Here is a 17701-nt window from a genome sequence, read left to right as displayed (position 1 = left end):
CCCCCTGTCACTCCAGAAATATAGATGGGCTCTGGTCCTTTATAGCTTGATGGCATTATAGTACATTGTGCACCGGTGTCTACTAAAGCCTTATACTTTTGTGCGTCTGACGTGCCAGGCCATCGAATCCACACAGTCCAATAAACTCGATTGTCCCTTTCCTTCCCCTGGCTGGAGGCAGGGCCCCCCTAATCCTGGTCAGAATCTTCTTCGTTTCTGTGTTTGAAGGACTGTCTGCTGGAAGTTGGAGCAGCAAACTTTTCAGAGAATCCCTTTTTCCTGATTGTTTTCTTTTGCAACTCACGTACCCGTGCCTCTAGGGTCGCGGTAGATTTTCCATCCCATTTTCTCATGTCCTCTCCATGGTCTCGTAAGTAAAACCACAGGGTGGCACGGGGTGAGTACCCACCATATCGTCTTCCTTGTGTAGATGAACGCCTACCCCTGACAGCTGAGACACTGCTCTGTACAGGTGCGGAGGAGAATAATCTCTCTTCAAGTTGGTGGACCTTTTCAGAAAGTTTCTCCACAGTGTTCTCTTTTGGTCGTTGGACACTGGTTGGTTCAGGTTGGGGGGAAGATAGATTCTCTTTAAGTTGGTGGACCTCTTCAGAAAGTTTCTCCACAGCTGAGACGCAGGCCTGTAAGGAAGAGGAGAGACTTTCTTCGTACTGCCGGAGTTGTTTAGCCGCTTCATCCACTGTGGGTTCCTCATCCTCTTTCCAGGCCATTATTGCCAATGAGCTGGCACATGATGATGGTGTACTCCGTACAAACTTCTGCCACATGGGTTGTGTACACCTGACTTCATCTGGATCTTTGGATGTTTGTCTGAGGTCTGGATCCTCATAAATCACTTCCCGTACGGCTAATTCCCTCAGGTACTGGATTCCCTTCTCCATAGTGGTCCACTTGCCTGGTAGACATAAAAGTTCTTCCTTGAAGGGATACCTTTCCCTCACAGCTGAGAGGAGACGCCTCCAGAGGCTATGAGATTGTGCTCCATCTGCAATTGCTTTGTCAATGCCGGCGTCTCGAGCAAGGGATCCCAGCCGCTTGGCTTCCCTGCCATCTAATTCCACACAATTGGCTCCAGAGTCCCAGCACCGGAGCAGCCAGGTGACAAGCTGCTCTCCTATACAACGACCAAAATCTTTTTGCACATCTCGTAGCTCGCGCTCGTTTAGACTTCGGGTAGTTACTGTTGATTTTTCGACATCCTCATCTTCCTCCTCCTGAATCCTTGATGGCCCAGCATCGTCGTCGTCTCCGTCGTCTCTATACCTAGATTTGGCAGAAGACTCTCTGCGTTCTAAACGACCTGAATCTCTATACCATTTTTTCACCTTCTCTACAGGGGCAGCTTGCACTGCTACAGCTCGTTTCTCTGACCCCGTTACAGGGTCTGCCACAGAGGTTGGAATACCCTCTGCAGGGTCAACTTGCACTGCTACAGCTCGTTTCTCTGACCCTGTTACAGGGTCTGCCACAGGGGTTGTAATACCCTCTGCAGGATCAACTTGCACTGCTACAGCTCGTTTCTCTGACACAGCCACAGGAGCTGGAGCGGTTGCAGGAACTGGAGTTGGAGCAGTTGCAGGAGCTGGGACTGGAGCAGCTGCAGAAGCTGGAACTGGAGCAGCTGCAGAAGCTGGGACTGGAGCGGCTGCAGGAGCTGGGAGTGGAGCGGCTGCAGGAGCTGGGACTGGAGCGGCTGCAGGAACCGGAGCTGGAGCGGCTGCAGAATCCACCGTAGGGGTCACAGTGGCCGTTGGATCTGTCACAGGGCTTGGAGTGGCCGCAGGGTCTGTCACTAAGTTGATAGCAGTATCAATGGCAGCTCGATAGGCATGAGCCAGGCCCCAGCATGTTACAATGATTTGTGTCACTTTGGAATTGCCAGAATCATGACACCTTTTTTTCAAGCATTCTGCCAGGTTTTGAGGATTTTGCAGTTGTTCAGGGGTGAATTTCCAAAACACTGGGGGTGCCAACTGCTCTAGATGCCTGCCCATATCCTCCCATACTCCCTGCCACCCACAACTATACTGCCTCCGGGCAGATCTCCGGATGAGCTTCCTAAGTAGTTGTTTAACTTTAAGCAGAATCTGAAGTGCATTCAGGAGGCAGAACAACAAGACTATGCTGGTCTGAGTATCCCAAGAATATTCAATATCTTGGAGAACTATTGTGACAAGCTCGGGGGATAAGAGGGTGGTGAAGGAGGAAGGGAGAGTGATCCAGGAGGATACAGGGGTGGTGAAGGAGAAAGGGAGAGTAATCAAGTAAGAAAAAATATCTTCCCCTTTCCCCTCCACAGATTGACTCCCTAATGGAAAAAAACAATAGGTATAATTGCTAATAGTTCCCAAGATACAGTTTCCAAAGTACAGAGTCGACGATGTTACTGAGTACAAATAACAAGTTAGAGTCATGACCAGATATCTCATCGTCTCATAAGCCATTGCTACAACAGTCAGTACCATAATGATCTGAAACCAGGGCCCGGAGAGGATAAACAACACGACAGAGAGCAAATACGGAAAATAATGTACTATAATACTCAATTTGGAAAACAGGCGCAGCAGAGTTGAGATTAAAGCAATCAGCATCATGACAAGTGACTATTAAGCAGGTCTAATCCTTACACCAATTTTAGTTTAACACACTCTGGTCAGATCTGCCGTTATCTCAACCTTTCGGGCCCCACGTTGGGCGCCAAAAAGACTGTCGTGGTTTAACCCGGCCGGCAGCTAAACACCACGCAGCCGTTCGCTCACCCTCCCCCCTCCCTCTCTGGGACGGGGGAGAGAAATGGAAAGTGAAGCCCGTGAGTTGAGATAAAGACAATTGAATAAGACAAGAAAATAATAATAACAAAAATAATAATAACAATAATAATAATAATGATACAATGGTGATAATAGGAAAGTAATAATAATATGTACAAACAAGTGATGCACAATGCAATTGCTCACCACTCGCTGACCGATGCCCAGCCTAACCCCGAGCAGTCCGGCCCCCTCCCCCCGGCTAGCCACCCCTATATATTGTTTAGCATGACGTCAGATGGGATGGAATACCCCTTTGGCTAGTTTGGGTCACCTGTCCTGGGTCTGTCCCCTCCCAGCTCCTGCTGCACCCCCAGCCTGCCCGTTGGCAGGACAGAGCAAAAGGCTGAGATGTCCTTGGCTTAGTATAAGCACTGCTCTGCAACAATTAAAACATCGGGGTGTTATCAGCACTCTTCTCATCCTAAGCCAAAACACAGCATTCCACCAGCTACTAGGAAGAAAATTAATTCTGTTCTAACTGAAACCAGGACAGGAATATAGAAAAATATTGTTACCAGCAGCTGGCTTCAAGGACAAGGTCTGTGTGACTGCTAATCACAAGGGGGTTGTTTTCTTGCAGGTGGGGTTGTTTTCTTGCAGTTGTTTGTCTGAGTGCTTTTGACCAATAATCTTGTGTGAGACACTGTCCGCCCCTGTTAAGTTCACTATAAAAGTTAGGCTATTTGGGTAATAAGATGGAGCATGATCTGACCATACTGGTGTTTGTTGTGCTTTCGGCCGTGCTTCCTGCAACAGACAGCAACAATACAGGCTACTCTGCACCCGTAAATTAACCGTGGTTGGACCATTCCCCACGGCCACACGGTGCAGAAGAGCTGTGTCCACACCACGAAGCACTCACCTTTCAGCTCAAGGTGGCCACATCCAGGCTGCCAGTGGGGAAAGGCTGCAGGTTTTGGCCGACTTGCCATCCGTGCCAGGAACTGTTCCCCAGGGCATCAGTGGGCTCACACACAGCCCTGTCAGAGACACTACCACAACTTATCTACAGAGTTGATTTCAAGTACAGGGTAACATTAGGATAGGCATACACAACCATATCGACTACTAGGTAAATTTTCTGGTACTCTTTTTGTTTTCTTTATGATGACAGTTGGTGGAAGAAAATGTTGAGGGTTGAGTCTGCAGAACATGACAGTTTAACACTACAGTGGGGTCCTCATCGCTTTAACACAGACAAACTTTTTCACAAGAGGAGAGCAAACAAGAACCAACAGCTGATACGAAGCTTCCTTGGCTGTTTACTGAAGTAGATTTGGTTAGGCGGTGGCTGTTCTGTGTTTGTTTTCTAGGATCATGTTCTTGAGCTTTATCAGTGTGAGGGATGATTTTTTAATTTGAGAAACTTCTTTCACGCTTCATTCTGAGACCTATGTTCCACCTTAACTGTTGCAGTTGTGGTCTGCACGTTAGTTACAAACCAGACAAGTGGTGTTTCCATTTCCTGATTGGGGAGTTTAGCCTAAGTAACCAAGTAAGAGTGCAAACTGAACATCTGAGGTTTGAATGTTCAATTAGAATCATGCAGGTTATACATCCAATCCTTTATCTGTGTGAACTGTATAGTTAGTGCACAGCTCATCACTTCTGCAGCTCACAAAAACAATATGTGGATGCACAACTTGCTTTGGAAAGTCACTTGGAAACCTGATGGTCTGAGCTCTACTGAACAGAACATAGAAAACAAATCTGCTGCAGATCCCTCATGTCTGTTCCTGGGGCTGCACAGGCTGGCTCTCAAATGGTGAGGGACAAGGAATTACTGTGCTTGCCTGACCACATCCAGGAGCTTTGGCACTCTAAAGCCATTAGAGCAGTAATTTCTTATTGAGCAGCATGATTACTTTATGTCTGGGCAAAATTTTTGATCTGTAGCGGTAAGATATTTTACCACAACACTACAGAAGAGTTATTCTTCACAGAAAGTATGAGAAAATATCATAACGTCAGTCTATGCTGTAATAAATGACTGAGTCCCAAATAGGATTGCAATCAACGTTCACAATTTATTAAACGAATAGAGGCAAGCAAACAGTGTTGGGTGTGCCGGGAGTCTCTGCTCCACCAAGATGCACACCAGTTACATCAGGCGGCTTGTTTTTATGCTCCTAGGATAATACATATTCATTAATACTTCTAGAAAAGGCAGGGTTATTATAATTAGTTCCCGGAATCTGAACCCTCCCACTGGAGCATGCGTATCAGTCTCCGGTGGTCCCTCTGGGGGTCGCTTGTGCTGAAGGCTCGTAGTCTTCCTCCCAGGCTTTGTCCTTCAGTTGTCCTTCAGCTTCCCTTCTCTCCTTATTTGATAGTCTCTGGGCCAGATGTCAGACTTGTGCAGCGTCTCCTGCAATAATCAGCAGTTATTTTGAAACCCTTTTGTTCTCTTATCTCCTAGACCCGAGGCTCAAGGTTTATCCTTCAAACCTTCTATTGACACAAATTGCTGGACCATTCCTTTGCAAGATACAAGAACTATATACATTAACCACTCTGTTTTTCTTAGACTTGTGCTTATACAAGGGTATGTAAGACAGAAGGTCATATTTCATCATGTGGCCCTAGCATTGTTCCATATCGACACGAATCAGATGAACACATTTCACAATCCCCCATCTCCTTTTTCATGGCATTGATCCGTGTTTTCCTTTCCAATTGAGTTAATACTTGCCAAATTGATATCAATTTTGGATCTTCTTTTGTTTTTATTATCATCATGGAATGGGTTTTCTCTTTCCCTGGTTCTGGGTAAACAGGTACCGCAGATATTTGCATTCCTTGTATAACCGAGTGTATTAGTCTGGTAATACAAGGTATTAAACATGGAATTATTAACAATCCTCCACATATCCCCAATACAACCATCCCTATTTTATCAAGCCAATCACCACCCATAACGTTCACCCCATAATCCTCCTAGATCAATTCCATTCCAGGTTTGAACTGGGACATGTGCAATTTTCTTAATTTCTTTTACAAGCTCATTTACAGCTTTTCCTTCATCATCAATCTCTAAAAAGCAATTACTAAAGTTAAATTTTCCACAGACTTCTCCTTCTTGCACTAGTGAATAATCCAAAGCTAAGCGATTTTGATACAAAGCAGTTCTCATCTTGGTATTTTGCTTTGCAATTAACATAAGTGTATCTCCGGTTTTATTTACAACTATTTCTACTACAGCTTCTAACCTAATTATTCTATTAAGCATATATATTGGGGTCTTATAGCCCCAGGATCCGTCTTCTGCCCATGTAGCTGGATTATAATAGGCAAATGCTTTCAATCAAGGGGTTGGGCCCGCTTTCAGGGTCGATTCAGGCTTGTGTTACCATTCGGCCTTTCGGGGTGATCCAGCTCCTGGAAAACAAATCATAATTTTATATGGGTTTAAAACAACCTGACCTTAGTGTGGGAGAAGTCCGGTCGAGGCCCTCTCACTCGGCAGTCAATACCCATAGGGGTTGCCTCCCTTGGTAGACCATACACACCATAGTGGGGGGTCCTGCCCCTGTCTTGCCTTCTCCCTTTCCTCCCTTCAGGCTTGTCCTCTTTATTTGGCATCCTTAATTCCTGCAGAGCTTCATTGCCAGAATATTAGTCCCTCTTTAGCCTTAGTTTCAGTTCCCCAAGAGTGGACTCAACCCTCCAAGCTTTGGTAGTTATTGGTCCCTTTACTCTGGATGCATGGGTCCAACCCCTTTCTGCTGTTCTCACAGCTGTTTCAGTAGTAAAACAAGGTACTGTCGCTCCCATCAATGATTCAATGGTTCAATGATTCTTCCCTCCAGCTTTTTATTAAGACCTTGTCTCTTGGTTGTATCTTATGAATAGCAAACCCCAGTGGGGTGTTAGAGTGCGTTGCAGGAAGCACGGCCGAAAGCACGACAGACACCAGCAGAGTCAGATCATGCTCCTCCATTTTATTGCCCGAATAGCCTAACTTTTATAGTGAACTTAACAGGGGCGGACAGTGTCTCACACAAGATTATTGGTCAAAAGCACTCAGACAAACAACTGCAAGAAAACAACCCCACCTGCAAGAAAACAACCCCCTTGTGATTAGCAGTCACGTAGATATTGTCCTTGAGGCCAGCTGCTGGTAACAATATTTTTCTAAATTCCTCAATTGGGCGATGTGGGAACACTGTCATGGGAACTTTTCATAGTTGCCCTGGTAGCTCGGTTTGCTCAGCTACAGCAGGCCATGGGATTTGCTAAGGCCTACTCCTGGTTGCTTAAAGCAAGCTCAGATTGAGCAATTGTTCCACGGACTCATGTCCACGCCCTTTGTGCCAATTCCCAACAGTGGGGTGTTTTGTGCTAAAATTCCCTTTTCCCTTAATTGTTGTAGTTGTTTCCCTGTCATGATCCCATATTTCTGGCTTTCATAGTTCTCTATCAAAGAAAAATCCCATGGCTTTCCTTGGGAATATGGCATTCCATATATCATCTTACAGGATAACCGTTTCACTATGTGGCATAGTCCTAATATTCAATAATGCCAATGGCAAACATTTTATGCAAGACAGTTGGGTTTCAATCATTAATTAAGCCAATTGTTGTTTAATCATTTGATTCATTCTCTCAACTCGACCTGAACTTTGTGGATGCCATGGAGTATGGTATTCCCATTTAATGCCTAAGGCTGTGGATAAGTCCCGTAACACCTTAGGTGTGAAGTGCGTCCCCTGGTCAGAGTACCAGTGGACCTGCTAGGGTAGAAGTCCCAGGTCCCTGTCATTCCTGTGATTTAAAGATCAAAGCCGAAATTTCCTTAAGTGGTATATTCTTTATTGCAGCGCTGGATGCATGGGGGATCTTTCCGCCTATCGTGCATGTTCGAAGTGACAAACTATCTCATATTTATACAGCGAAACAATGAATATTCTATTAGCGAATATACATATTCATTACCTAAACCCGCCTACTCTCGCTTCGTGTGCTAATTAGCTTATCAGTCCTTGCGCTTGCGCAAAGCCTTCCAAGAATTGTGGGCCGGGGTCTTCAAAATGTGGGCAGTGGTCTTTGGGAGGAAGGCCGTAGATCTTCCTCGTGATGCACTTTTCACCTTTTGCTTAATCAGTTGTTTTCCAAGCTGTAAAAATGCTGAGTTGGCTTTCGGTTTAACTGAGGGTCGGCAGACAACAGGATGTCTCAGTTAACAAGACATAACAGACAGTTGACTCAAGTTATCTCAAGTCTCAGCCTGACTGAGGGTTAACAGATAACGGGATGTTTTCAAATAACAAAATGCTTCAACATAACAGAAGGTCAACAGATAGCAAGATGTCGTTTACTTTGTTCTCGCTAACTTTTAACCACAAGTTTTATTCTATCCTAAAGTGAGTTTATACTATATCACCTGCCTGCAGCCCAATACAATTTCTTTCTGATATCAGGGGCCAATTGCCCTAGAAAGAGGCTAGCCAATTGCCTCTGTTTGTATTCTGAAGCCAGGTCCAAATTCTTTTTGTTTTGTTTTGTTTTCCATTGTGTTGGGAATTGGCATACAGGACGTGGACATGTGCCCGTGGAACAACTGTTCAATTTGAGCTTGCTTTAAGCAACCAGGGGTAGGCCTTAGAAAATCTCAGGGCCTGCTGTAGCTGAGCAAACCAAGCTGCCAGAGTAACTGTGAGAAGCTCCCACGGCAATGACTCCCACATCGCTCAATTAAGGAACTCAGAAAAATATTGTTACCAGCAGCTGGCCTCAAGGACTAGGTCTACGTGACCGCTAATCACAAGGGGGGTTGTTTTCCTGACTGCTAATCACAAGGGGGGTTCTTTTCTTGCAGGTGGGGTTGTTGTCTTATAGTTGTTTGTCTGAGTGCTTTTGACCAATAATCTTGTGTGAAGCACTGTCCGCCCCTGTAAAGTTCACTATAAAAGTTAGGCTATTCGGGCAATAAAATGGAGCAGCATGATCTGACTCAACTGGTGTCTGTCGTGCTTTCGGCCGTGCTTCGCAACACCATTGCATTTTGAAGTTGGTCCAAAAATTCCATAGGGGTTTCTTTTGGACCTTGTTGGAACAGATTCTCAATTCCCAATTTAACCAGATTTTTGTATTTACATAACCGTTCATTATTTCCGGGGTGATTAGGGTCTCAGTGGGGGGTCAGTCAGGGGAATGCAATCGTTAACAGTTCCCTGAGCGGTCCCACTGGCAATCTGAGCTCACACATGAAATCAGGTTGTTTTAAGAGTTAGCTGCTTTTCTGTTTCCATGACAACTCTCTCGGACCAATCATGGTCCCTCTGCCCCAGAGGGCTCACACCTGTGATTTTGAGATCTCGGCCTCGGGTTGAGGCAGAACTATTAACATTCCTACATGCTCTTTCCCTGCTCATTCAACTTCAAACAGCTCTGTCAAATACTACATGCCACACCTTTAACACCTTTGACAACCCTTATAACCCTTCCTTTATCTTTCTCCAGCCTGTGCTTTTCTCATGCCAACACCAAAGGCTCAGTCAGGGGCCAACTTAATTCCACGCCTTTTCCATCCAAGATGCTGACAACATTTCATCCTATTTCCCTTCTCTCCTCAAAACCAACATTATTTGCAAGATAGTGTTATAGTCGATTACTCCATAAAGCAACCATTTAGTTTATATAGTGGCCACCATTGACTGCAATACTTAATTAAATTAAATATACAAGTGGCGGGCGATTCCGTTAGTCCCAGCCAGGCTGCAGCATACATGTACTTGCTCTCTTCCGGGTCCACAGGTATTCTACTATTAACAGGAATATTCAAAGCCTGACATACCCAGTGCTCCGTGGACCCAAATGTTGAGGGATTTTTTGAAACAGCAAAAATCCCATGGCTTGCTGCAGCTGAGCAAACCAAGCTACCAGGGCAACTATGAGAAGTTCCCATGACAGTGTTCCCTGATATAGTATAAACTCACTTTAGGATAGAATAAAACTTGTGGTTAAAAGTTAGCAAGGACAAAGTAAACGACATCTTGTTATCTGTAGACCTTTTGTTATGTTTAAGCATCTTGTTATTTGAAAACATCCCAGTATCTGTTAACCCTCAGTCAGGCTGAGACTTGAGATAACTTGAGTCAATTGTCTTGTCTTGTTAACTGAGACTTCCTGTTATCTGCTGACCCTCAGTTAAACTAAAAGCCAACTCAGCATTTTTACAGCTTGGAAAACAACTGATTAAGCAAAGGTGAAAAGTGCATTACGAGGAAGACCTACGGCCTTCCTCCCAAAGACCACTGCCCACATCCTGGAGACCCCGGCCCACAATTCTTGGAAGGTTTTGCGCAAGCGCAAGGACTGATCAGCTAATTAGCATACGAAGCGAGGGTAGGCGGGGTTAGGTAATGAATATGTATATTCGCTAATAGAATATTCATTGTTTCGCTGTATAAATATGAGATATTTTGTCACTTCAAACATGCACGATAGGCGGAAGGATCCCCCGTGCATCCAGCGCTGCAATAAAGAATATACCACTTAAAGAAATTTTGGCTTTGATCTTTAAATCAATTTGGCGACCCAGGTGGGACAACCTCTCTGCCGGTCTGCAGGACCCGCTGGGGACAGGACTCCCTAGGGTACCCCCGGGATTTCCCGGAGGGACTCCTCGACTCACCGGATCACTGCGGAGGCAGACAAGGACCCCACCCATCATTGTAAGTGAGTATATTCTTTATTCTGGTTTGGTTTTCTGGTAGACCGGTCATTTGGAACTGTCCATTAAGTCGGAAGGTGATCTTCTGCAGGACAGTATTTGGTATATACTTTGTGGTTAGTACCACAAGTATATTTGGGGACCTTGAGGTCCATCTGTATCTGGAACTGTCTGTAAGTCGGAAGGTGATCTTCTGCAAGGCAGTATTTGGTATATACTTTGTGGTTAGCACCATAGGTATATTTGGGGACCTTAAGGAAAGAGCTCGCTTTAAGGTCCATTTGGAATTGTGTTGCCTATTTTGGTTTTCTGACTCATGGAGTATGGTATTTAACTCTGGTTATTGTTACTGCGATTTTGGCTATTTTCTTGGTGATAATAATAAGTTTCGTGACATTGTTATAAGAAAGATATCGTTACAGTGTTACATATTTTGGTTTTCTGACATATCGCATGTGGAATTTGACTCTGATTATTGTTATTGTGATTTTGGCAATATCTCCTGGTAATAATAGTAGTTTTGTGACATCGCTATTGAAAGATACCTGTGTGCCCACAGTTTTGTAAGTGATACATGTATTCTGAAAGTGTGAACTGGAAAATGGGGGGACGAGTAAGCAGTGAAATTCCTAAGAAAAGTACGTTGGGCTGTATTTTGAGTTATTGGAAGGATATAGGGGGGGCTCCGGGTGGAAGTGAAAATAAGAAAACTCTGACAAAATATTGTAATCAATGGTGGCTGCTTTATAAGCTGGAATGTTGAAAAAAGTGGCCTTTTAATGGAGCTTTAAACTATAATACTTTGCTACAGTCAATGTTGTTTTTGAGAAGGAAAATAGGATGGAATGTTGTATACTGATGTTGTTTCAGCATCTGGGAGGGAAAAGGTATGGAATTAAGTTGGCCCCTGACTGAGCCTTTGATGTTGGCATTAGAAAAGTACAGGCTGGAGAAAGATAAAGGAAGTGTTAAAAGGGTTATTGCAAGTGTTAAAGGTGTTTGAAGTTGAATGAGCAGGGAAAGAGGATGTAGGAATGTTAACAGTTCTGCCTCGGCCTGGGGCTGAGACCTTAAAATCATGGGTGTTAGCCCTCTGGGGCAAAGGGATCATGATGAGTCCCAGAGAGTTGTCACAGAAACAGAAAAGCAGTTAACTCTGAAAACAACCTGAGTTCATGTGTGAGCTCAGATTGCCGATGGGATCGCTCAGGGAACTGTGGACAATTGCATTTTCCTGACCGACCCCCACTAAGGCCCTCATCATCCTGAAAATTATGAACGGTTAAGTAAATACTAGAATCTGGACGATTTGGGAATTGAGAATATGCTTCCAACAAGGTCTAAAAGAAACCCCTGTGGAATTTTTGGACCAACTCTGAAATGTAATGGGGAAGAAAGAAAAAAAAAAAAAAATGGTTTGGACCTGGCTTCAGAGGACAAATCGACTAGCCTTTTTCTAGGGTAATCATCGGCCCCTGATTTCAACAGGAATAACGAGGACCTGGGGAATCTACCCTAGCGGATCCTCCACTGATTATAATGAAGATAGGGGAGGAATGGAAGTGAAATTTCTTATTGATATGGGGCAACGTATTCAGTTCTAAATCAAGCATTAATGCCTTTACGGAATGATTATGTTAACGTAAAAGGGTGTAACCGAAAAGGCTTATTTTTGTGAACCTTTGAAATACAAGTTGGGGAAATGTTATATATGGAGTGGTAATTCGTGTCGAGAAAATGGTTGATATTAACAAAGAAGGGTGATTCAGGAGACTCCATGCAGTCTGGGGTTTCTTGTTCTCCAGCCATTAAGGCATGGATGTTTCTGGGTGTTTGCTGTTGTTGTTACATTCAAAGTTGTTTGACTAATTAAACAGTTGTTTTGAAAAGAACTGCTGTGGAGAGAAGGGTATTAGAGGGGAGCCTGCTCTTTAAAAAAAAAAAAAAAAAAAAAAAAAAAGGCAACACTATGAAGTTACATCGGTACAGAAGCAGGAAAAAGAAGTGAAGAGGAACAGGCTGGCAGAATGGGGACTGTTAAGTTATGGAACTCAAAGGATTGTTTGTTACCTATCCTGATTGTATGTATGTATAGGCATACTCGGGTTATTATGTAAAGCAATGTTCTGTATACATGTATTTAGAACGTTTGATGTTTGTGTGTGCGTGTTGGTGGAGCGTAGACTCCCTGCACACCCAGCGCTGTTTACTTGCCTTTTATATACCTTTTAGAAATATTTGTTTTATAAATATTACAAAATTCAGACCTCATTTATAACAGGAAACAAATGGGGATACATAGGTTTTTATATCTACCTGGATCTCCAAAATCTCTATTAGGTTGAGATCTGTTAGAACAATTAGAAGCAGAAATTATCTTCGAAAAAAAGGAAAATGGAATTAAGGATAGGAGAAGAACAACTAATAAATGTGTTAAGCCTGGCACTAATACAAACCGACCCTAAAAGTGAAATACCCTTAGAGATCATAAATCAAGTATATCCAGGAGTTTGGGCCACTGAAGTCTCTGGAAGAGCTAAAAATGTGACCCCAATAATTATTAAATTAAAGCCAGGAGAGAAACCCATTAAGGTTAAGCAATATCCTTTGAGGATAGAAGATAGGAAAGGAATTAAAGAGATAATTGATAGATTTATACAGTATGGATTATTGATTGAATGTGAATCAGAATACAATACACCCATATTGCCAATTAAAAAGGCAGATGGAAAAAGATATAGGCTAGTTCAGGATCTGAGGGCCATAAATAAGATCACCGAGGATATACATCCAGTAGTGGCAAACCCTTATACTTTGCTGACTAAATTAAAGAATAGTCAAGTCTGATTTACCGTACTGGATTTAAAAGACGCCTTCTTCTGCCTACCTTTAGCCACTGAAAGCCAAAACCTATTTGCCTTTGAATGGGAAAACCCTGACTCAGGCAGAAAGACACAGTTAACGTGGACAGTGCTACCACAAGGATTCAAGAATAGTCCCACTATTTTTGGAAACCAATTAGAACTTGGATACCTCCGGACACTGAAGGGGCTTTGTTACAATACGTAGATGATCTCTTAATAGCTACCGAGACTAAAGAGAGTTGTATTCAATGGACTATAAGTCTCCTTAATTTTCAGGGTTTAAATGGATAACGAGTCTCTCAACAGAAAGTCCAGCTGGTTCAACAACACGTGACCTACTTGGGATTTGGAATTTCGGGAGGTCAGCGAGAACTAGGAACTGAACGTAAGGAAGTCATTTGCCGGACTCCAGAACCTCAAACGGTAAAGGAACTACGAACCTTTCTAGGAATGACAGCTTCTTTCCTTAGCGGAACTCTGGATGAACCTATAACTCATGATTGTATAGAAACAATGGAGACTGTGTATTCTAGTCGACCCGATCTTAAGGAAGAACCTTTAGAAGATGCTGATGAATCTTGATGGGAGCAGCTTTGTAAAACAAGGACAACGTAAGGCAGGATATGCTGTTACAACTGCTCAACAGGTAATCGAGTCCAAACCATTACTCCCTGGGACGTCCACCCAGAAAGCACAGGTAATTGCACTTACGCGAGCACTGGAACTGGCAGCAGGAAGGAAAATAAATATTTGGACAGATTCTAAATATGCATTTGGCATGATACATGCTCATGGAGCGATTTGGAAAGAACGTGGATTGCTGACTGCTCAGGGAAAACAAAAAAAAAACATGCTGAAGAAATTTTAAAATTGTTAGAGGCTGTAAAACAATCAGAAAAGGTAGCTATCATGCATTGTCAAGGACTCCAAAAGGGAAACGCTGATTTTGAAATTGGAAATCGATTGGCAGATCAGGAGGCTAAACAGGCAGCTGAAATAACTGAGGTGAAGGCATTGTCTTTAATACCAGACGGTAAAATCCAAACTATATACATGAACCAAAAAGCCAAATTATACAAAAGAAGACTTAAAATTAATTGAAGATTTGAAAGGTAAAATTAAACCAGATAGATGAGTATATTTAAAAGATAACTGTGTAATAATACCCTCTAATTTGATATGGCCCATAGTTTTTACAGAACACAATAAAACACATCGGGGAGCTGACACATTGCATAAGAGCATGAGTCAGACATCAGTGGGATGAAATTTATACACATCAATAAAACAAGTAACTCAACAATGTAGCATCTGTTTACGTAATAACCCCAATACCAGGAATAGAATAAAATTTGGAATAATTGGTAAAGGAAATTATCTGGGACAACAGTGGTAAATTGATTTTTTCAAAACTCCCTAGAAAAGGGGGGTTTTGTTATTTACTGGTTCTGACTGACATGTTTCCAGGATGGCCCGAAGCTTTTCCTTGTCGAACAAACAAAGCAAGAGAAGTGGTTAAAGTCTTGTTAAATGAAATAATACCATGCTTTGGGATTCCAGTAGCAATGTCTTCTGATAGAGTTTCACATTTTTGTGTGCAAGTGGTACAACAGATAAGTAAGATTCTAAAGATAGATTGGCAACTGCATACTCTTTATAGACTGCAGGCAAGTGGACAGGTAGAAAAATGAACCATTTAATTAAACAACAAATAGCTAAAATCGGACAAGAGGCTAATTTGTCATGGCCTCAATCCCTCCCTTTAGCATTACTTAGAATTAGAGTTAAACCTAGAGTAAAGAAGAATTTGAGCCCCTTTGAAATTTTATATGGAAGGCCATATCAATTTATATTTAGTGGAGAGGATCTAATGCAGCTGGGATCAGAATATTTATATACTTATATAACTGAACTTCAAAAACAATTAAATAAAGTACATAAATTTGTGTTAGAGACTAGGGCTAGAGGGTTGGATCAACCAATCCACCCCTTTAAGCCTGCGGAATATATGTATAAAGACTTTTTCAGGACAACCCCTAGAGGAAAAATGGAATGGACTGTATCAAGTGTTGCTGACAACTCACACTGCTATCAAGATTAGAGAACAAGCCGCTTGGATCCACTATTCCCGAGTGAAGAAGGCTCCAGGAGCTCCCTGAAAAGTAACACTAGGTGACAATGAACTGAAACTAAAGCTTAGTCGATCAAGATGAGGACATTATGGACGGGAGTATTTGGTAATATGGTTGGCAGAAAATTTGTTCATAGAATTGTTTTGTTTTTATGGCTTATAGTTGTAATTGTGATTCAGGAAGGTGCCTCTGTGATAATAGAGAATGGTGGGTGGCCTTGAACTAAAGCCGTAACAACAGAGGATAAGAACTTTAATGGAAAGTTATCAGTTATGGTCATCTGGTGAACAAATGGTAACTATTTATATAAACCATCAGAATGGTGAAAATTAGGAGAAGAGTGGACACAAGATGTATCCTGAGCTCTTAGTTGTATGCAAGCACAGTTATGGTTGCAGGCAACGGCTGCCTTGATCATTAGGGAAGGAAGTAAAGGCATTTTTCCAGCTGAAGTCCAAAAGGCAGTTTGGGACAATGCCAATGATTTTGAGAAGTTCCAGTCCTCGTGGACCCTGGTAAATTGTACTTATGCCCATTATTAACATGGCTACTGCCTTCGTGCTTACTATACGGATGGAGAATGGGAAATGGCAGTCTGTAAATCTAGAATCATGTGTTACCGGGGAACAACGAGGATTTATTTGTGAAAGCAATACAATTGAGGCTCAGGATGTATGTTTTGACACGGAGCAAGGTATCTGTCACTTTGAAATTCATCCAAATACTAGCCAAAAGAATGTGCTTGTATATGTTGGTCAAGGCTGTGTGTGCTTAAGAACTGCTTGTGATTTTGTAGAAGTAGATAAGGAGAACATAACTCTCCATAGCAAACATCATTCTAATTTCTGTATTTGTAACTTTGTTAGAATCGTCGGGTGTGATATTCTATATTTGGCACCAGTGGTATCCCACCAGCTGATCAAGTCTAACAACACAATGTATCATAAGTTACTACCTACACCTATTGGGATGAACCTCACACTAGTGAAGCAACTAGTTAAACACCAAGACCTGATTAGAATTTTAAAAGGCATTCAGGAAAATGGAGAGAAGACTCTAATTACTGTCCATCATGATACAAAGGAAATAAGCAGAGTTTTGCAAAGAGTAAAACGAGACACAAGTCACAACTGGTGGGATACACTTTTTGGATGGTCGCCAACTGTAACTGGGATTTTGAACACATTGAGTCACCCAATTATTGTTTTATTGATATTAGTTGGTGTAAGTTTAATATTGTCTTTTATATTACTTGTTTGGAATTGGAAATTGTTACAACGAATGTCCATGTTAACCTCCTTGACAAATGTGCATGGTCAGGTATTGAGGGGTACATATCATAAAGACTGGGAAGAAAATTTCCGTATTAAGTAAAAGAATTTACTAGATTTTCCAGAAAAGGGGGGAATGATATAGTATAAACTCACTTTAGGATAGAATAAAACTTGTGGTTAAAAGTTAGCAAGGACAAAGTAAACGACATCTTGTTATCTGTAGACCTTTTGTTATGTTTAAGCATCTTGTTATTTGAAAACATCCCAGTATCTGTTAACCGTTAGTCAGGCTGAGACTTGAGATAACTTGAGTCAATTGTCTTGTCTTGTTAACTGAGACTTCCTGTTATCTGCTGACCCTCAGTTAAACTAAAAGCCAACTCAGCATTTTTACAGCTTGGAAAACAACTGATTAAGCAAAGGTGAAAAGTGCATTACGAGGAAGACCTACGGCCTTCCTCCCAAAGACCACTGCCCACATCCTGGAGACCCCGGCCCACAATTCTTGGAAGGTTTTGCGCAAGCGCAAGGACTGATAAGCTAATTAGCATACGAAGCGAGGGTAGGCGGGGTTAGGTAATGAATATGTATGGATGCTAATAGAATATTCATTGTTTCGCTGTATAAATATGAGATATTTTGTCACTTCGAACATGCACGATAGGCGGAAGGATCCCCCGTGCATCCAGCGCTGCAATAAAGAATATACCACTTAAAGAAATTTTGGCTTTGATCTTTAAATCATCCCACATCGCCCAATTGAGGAATTTAGAAAAATATTGTTACCAGCATCTGGCTTCAAGGACAAGGTCTACGTGACTGCTAATCACAAGGGGGTTGTTTTCTTGTAGTTTTTTGTCTGAGTGCTTTTGACCAATAATCTTGTGTGAAACACTGTCCGCCCCTGTTAAGCTCGCTATAA

At 42.5% G+C, this 17701-nt stretch overlaps 2 protein-coding genes across 7 annotated transcripts in view; one reads left to right on the top strand and one right to left on the bottom strand.

Annotated features, from left to right (window-relative positions):
* The window catches only part of LOC119712996 (immediate early response 3-interacting protein 1), a 349750-nt gene that overhangs the window by 23857 nt on the left and 308192 nt on the right, over window positions 1-17701 (top strand). Inside the window, exon 3 of one of the 5 annotated variants that reach the window (XM_038169510.2) lies at window positions 13650-17500. The exons of 1 other annotated variant lie outside the window; for it this stretch is intronic. In XM_038169510.2, the coding sequence (XP_038025438.1) occupies window positions 13650-13756 (107 nt within the window). In that variant the 3' untranslated portion in view covers window positions 13757-17500. Of the gene's footprint in view, window positions 1-430; window positions 1352-1552; window positions 4042-13649; window positions 17501-17701 lie in introns of those variants that run through there. 3 more of the 5 variants (XM_038169511.2, XM_072030517.1, XM_072030519.1) reach the window with 3 other exon arrangements.
* The window catches only part of LOC113842240 (SKI family transcriptional corepressor 2), a 44637-nt gene continuing 31782 nt past the window's right edge, over window positions 4847-17701 (bottom strand). The window contains exon 6 of one of the 2 annotated variants that reach the window (XM_072030511.1): window positions 4847-6212. The gene's annotated coding sequence lies outside the window, so the exon portion shown is untranslated. The remainder of the gene's footprint in view (window positions 6213-17701) is intronic. The other variant, XM_072030512.1, reaches the window with a different exon arrangement.

This window comes from Anas platyrhynchos, chromosome W, assembly GCF_047663525.1.
Source record: "Anas platyrhynchos isolate ZD024472 breed Pekin duck chromosome W, IASCAAS_PekinDuck_T2T, whole genome shotgun sequence".
Lineage (NCBI taxonomy): Eukaryota > Metazoa > Chordata > Aves > Anseriformes > Anatidae > Anas > Anas platyrhynchos.
This window is presented reverse-complemented; position numbering and strand designations above follow the sequence as displayed.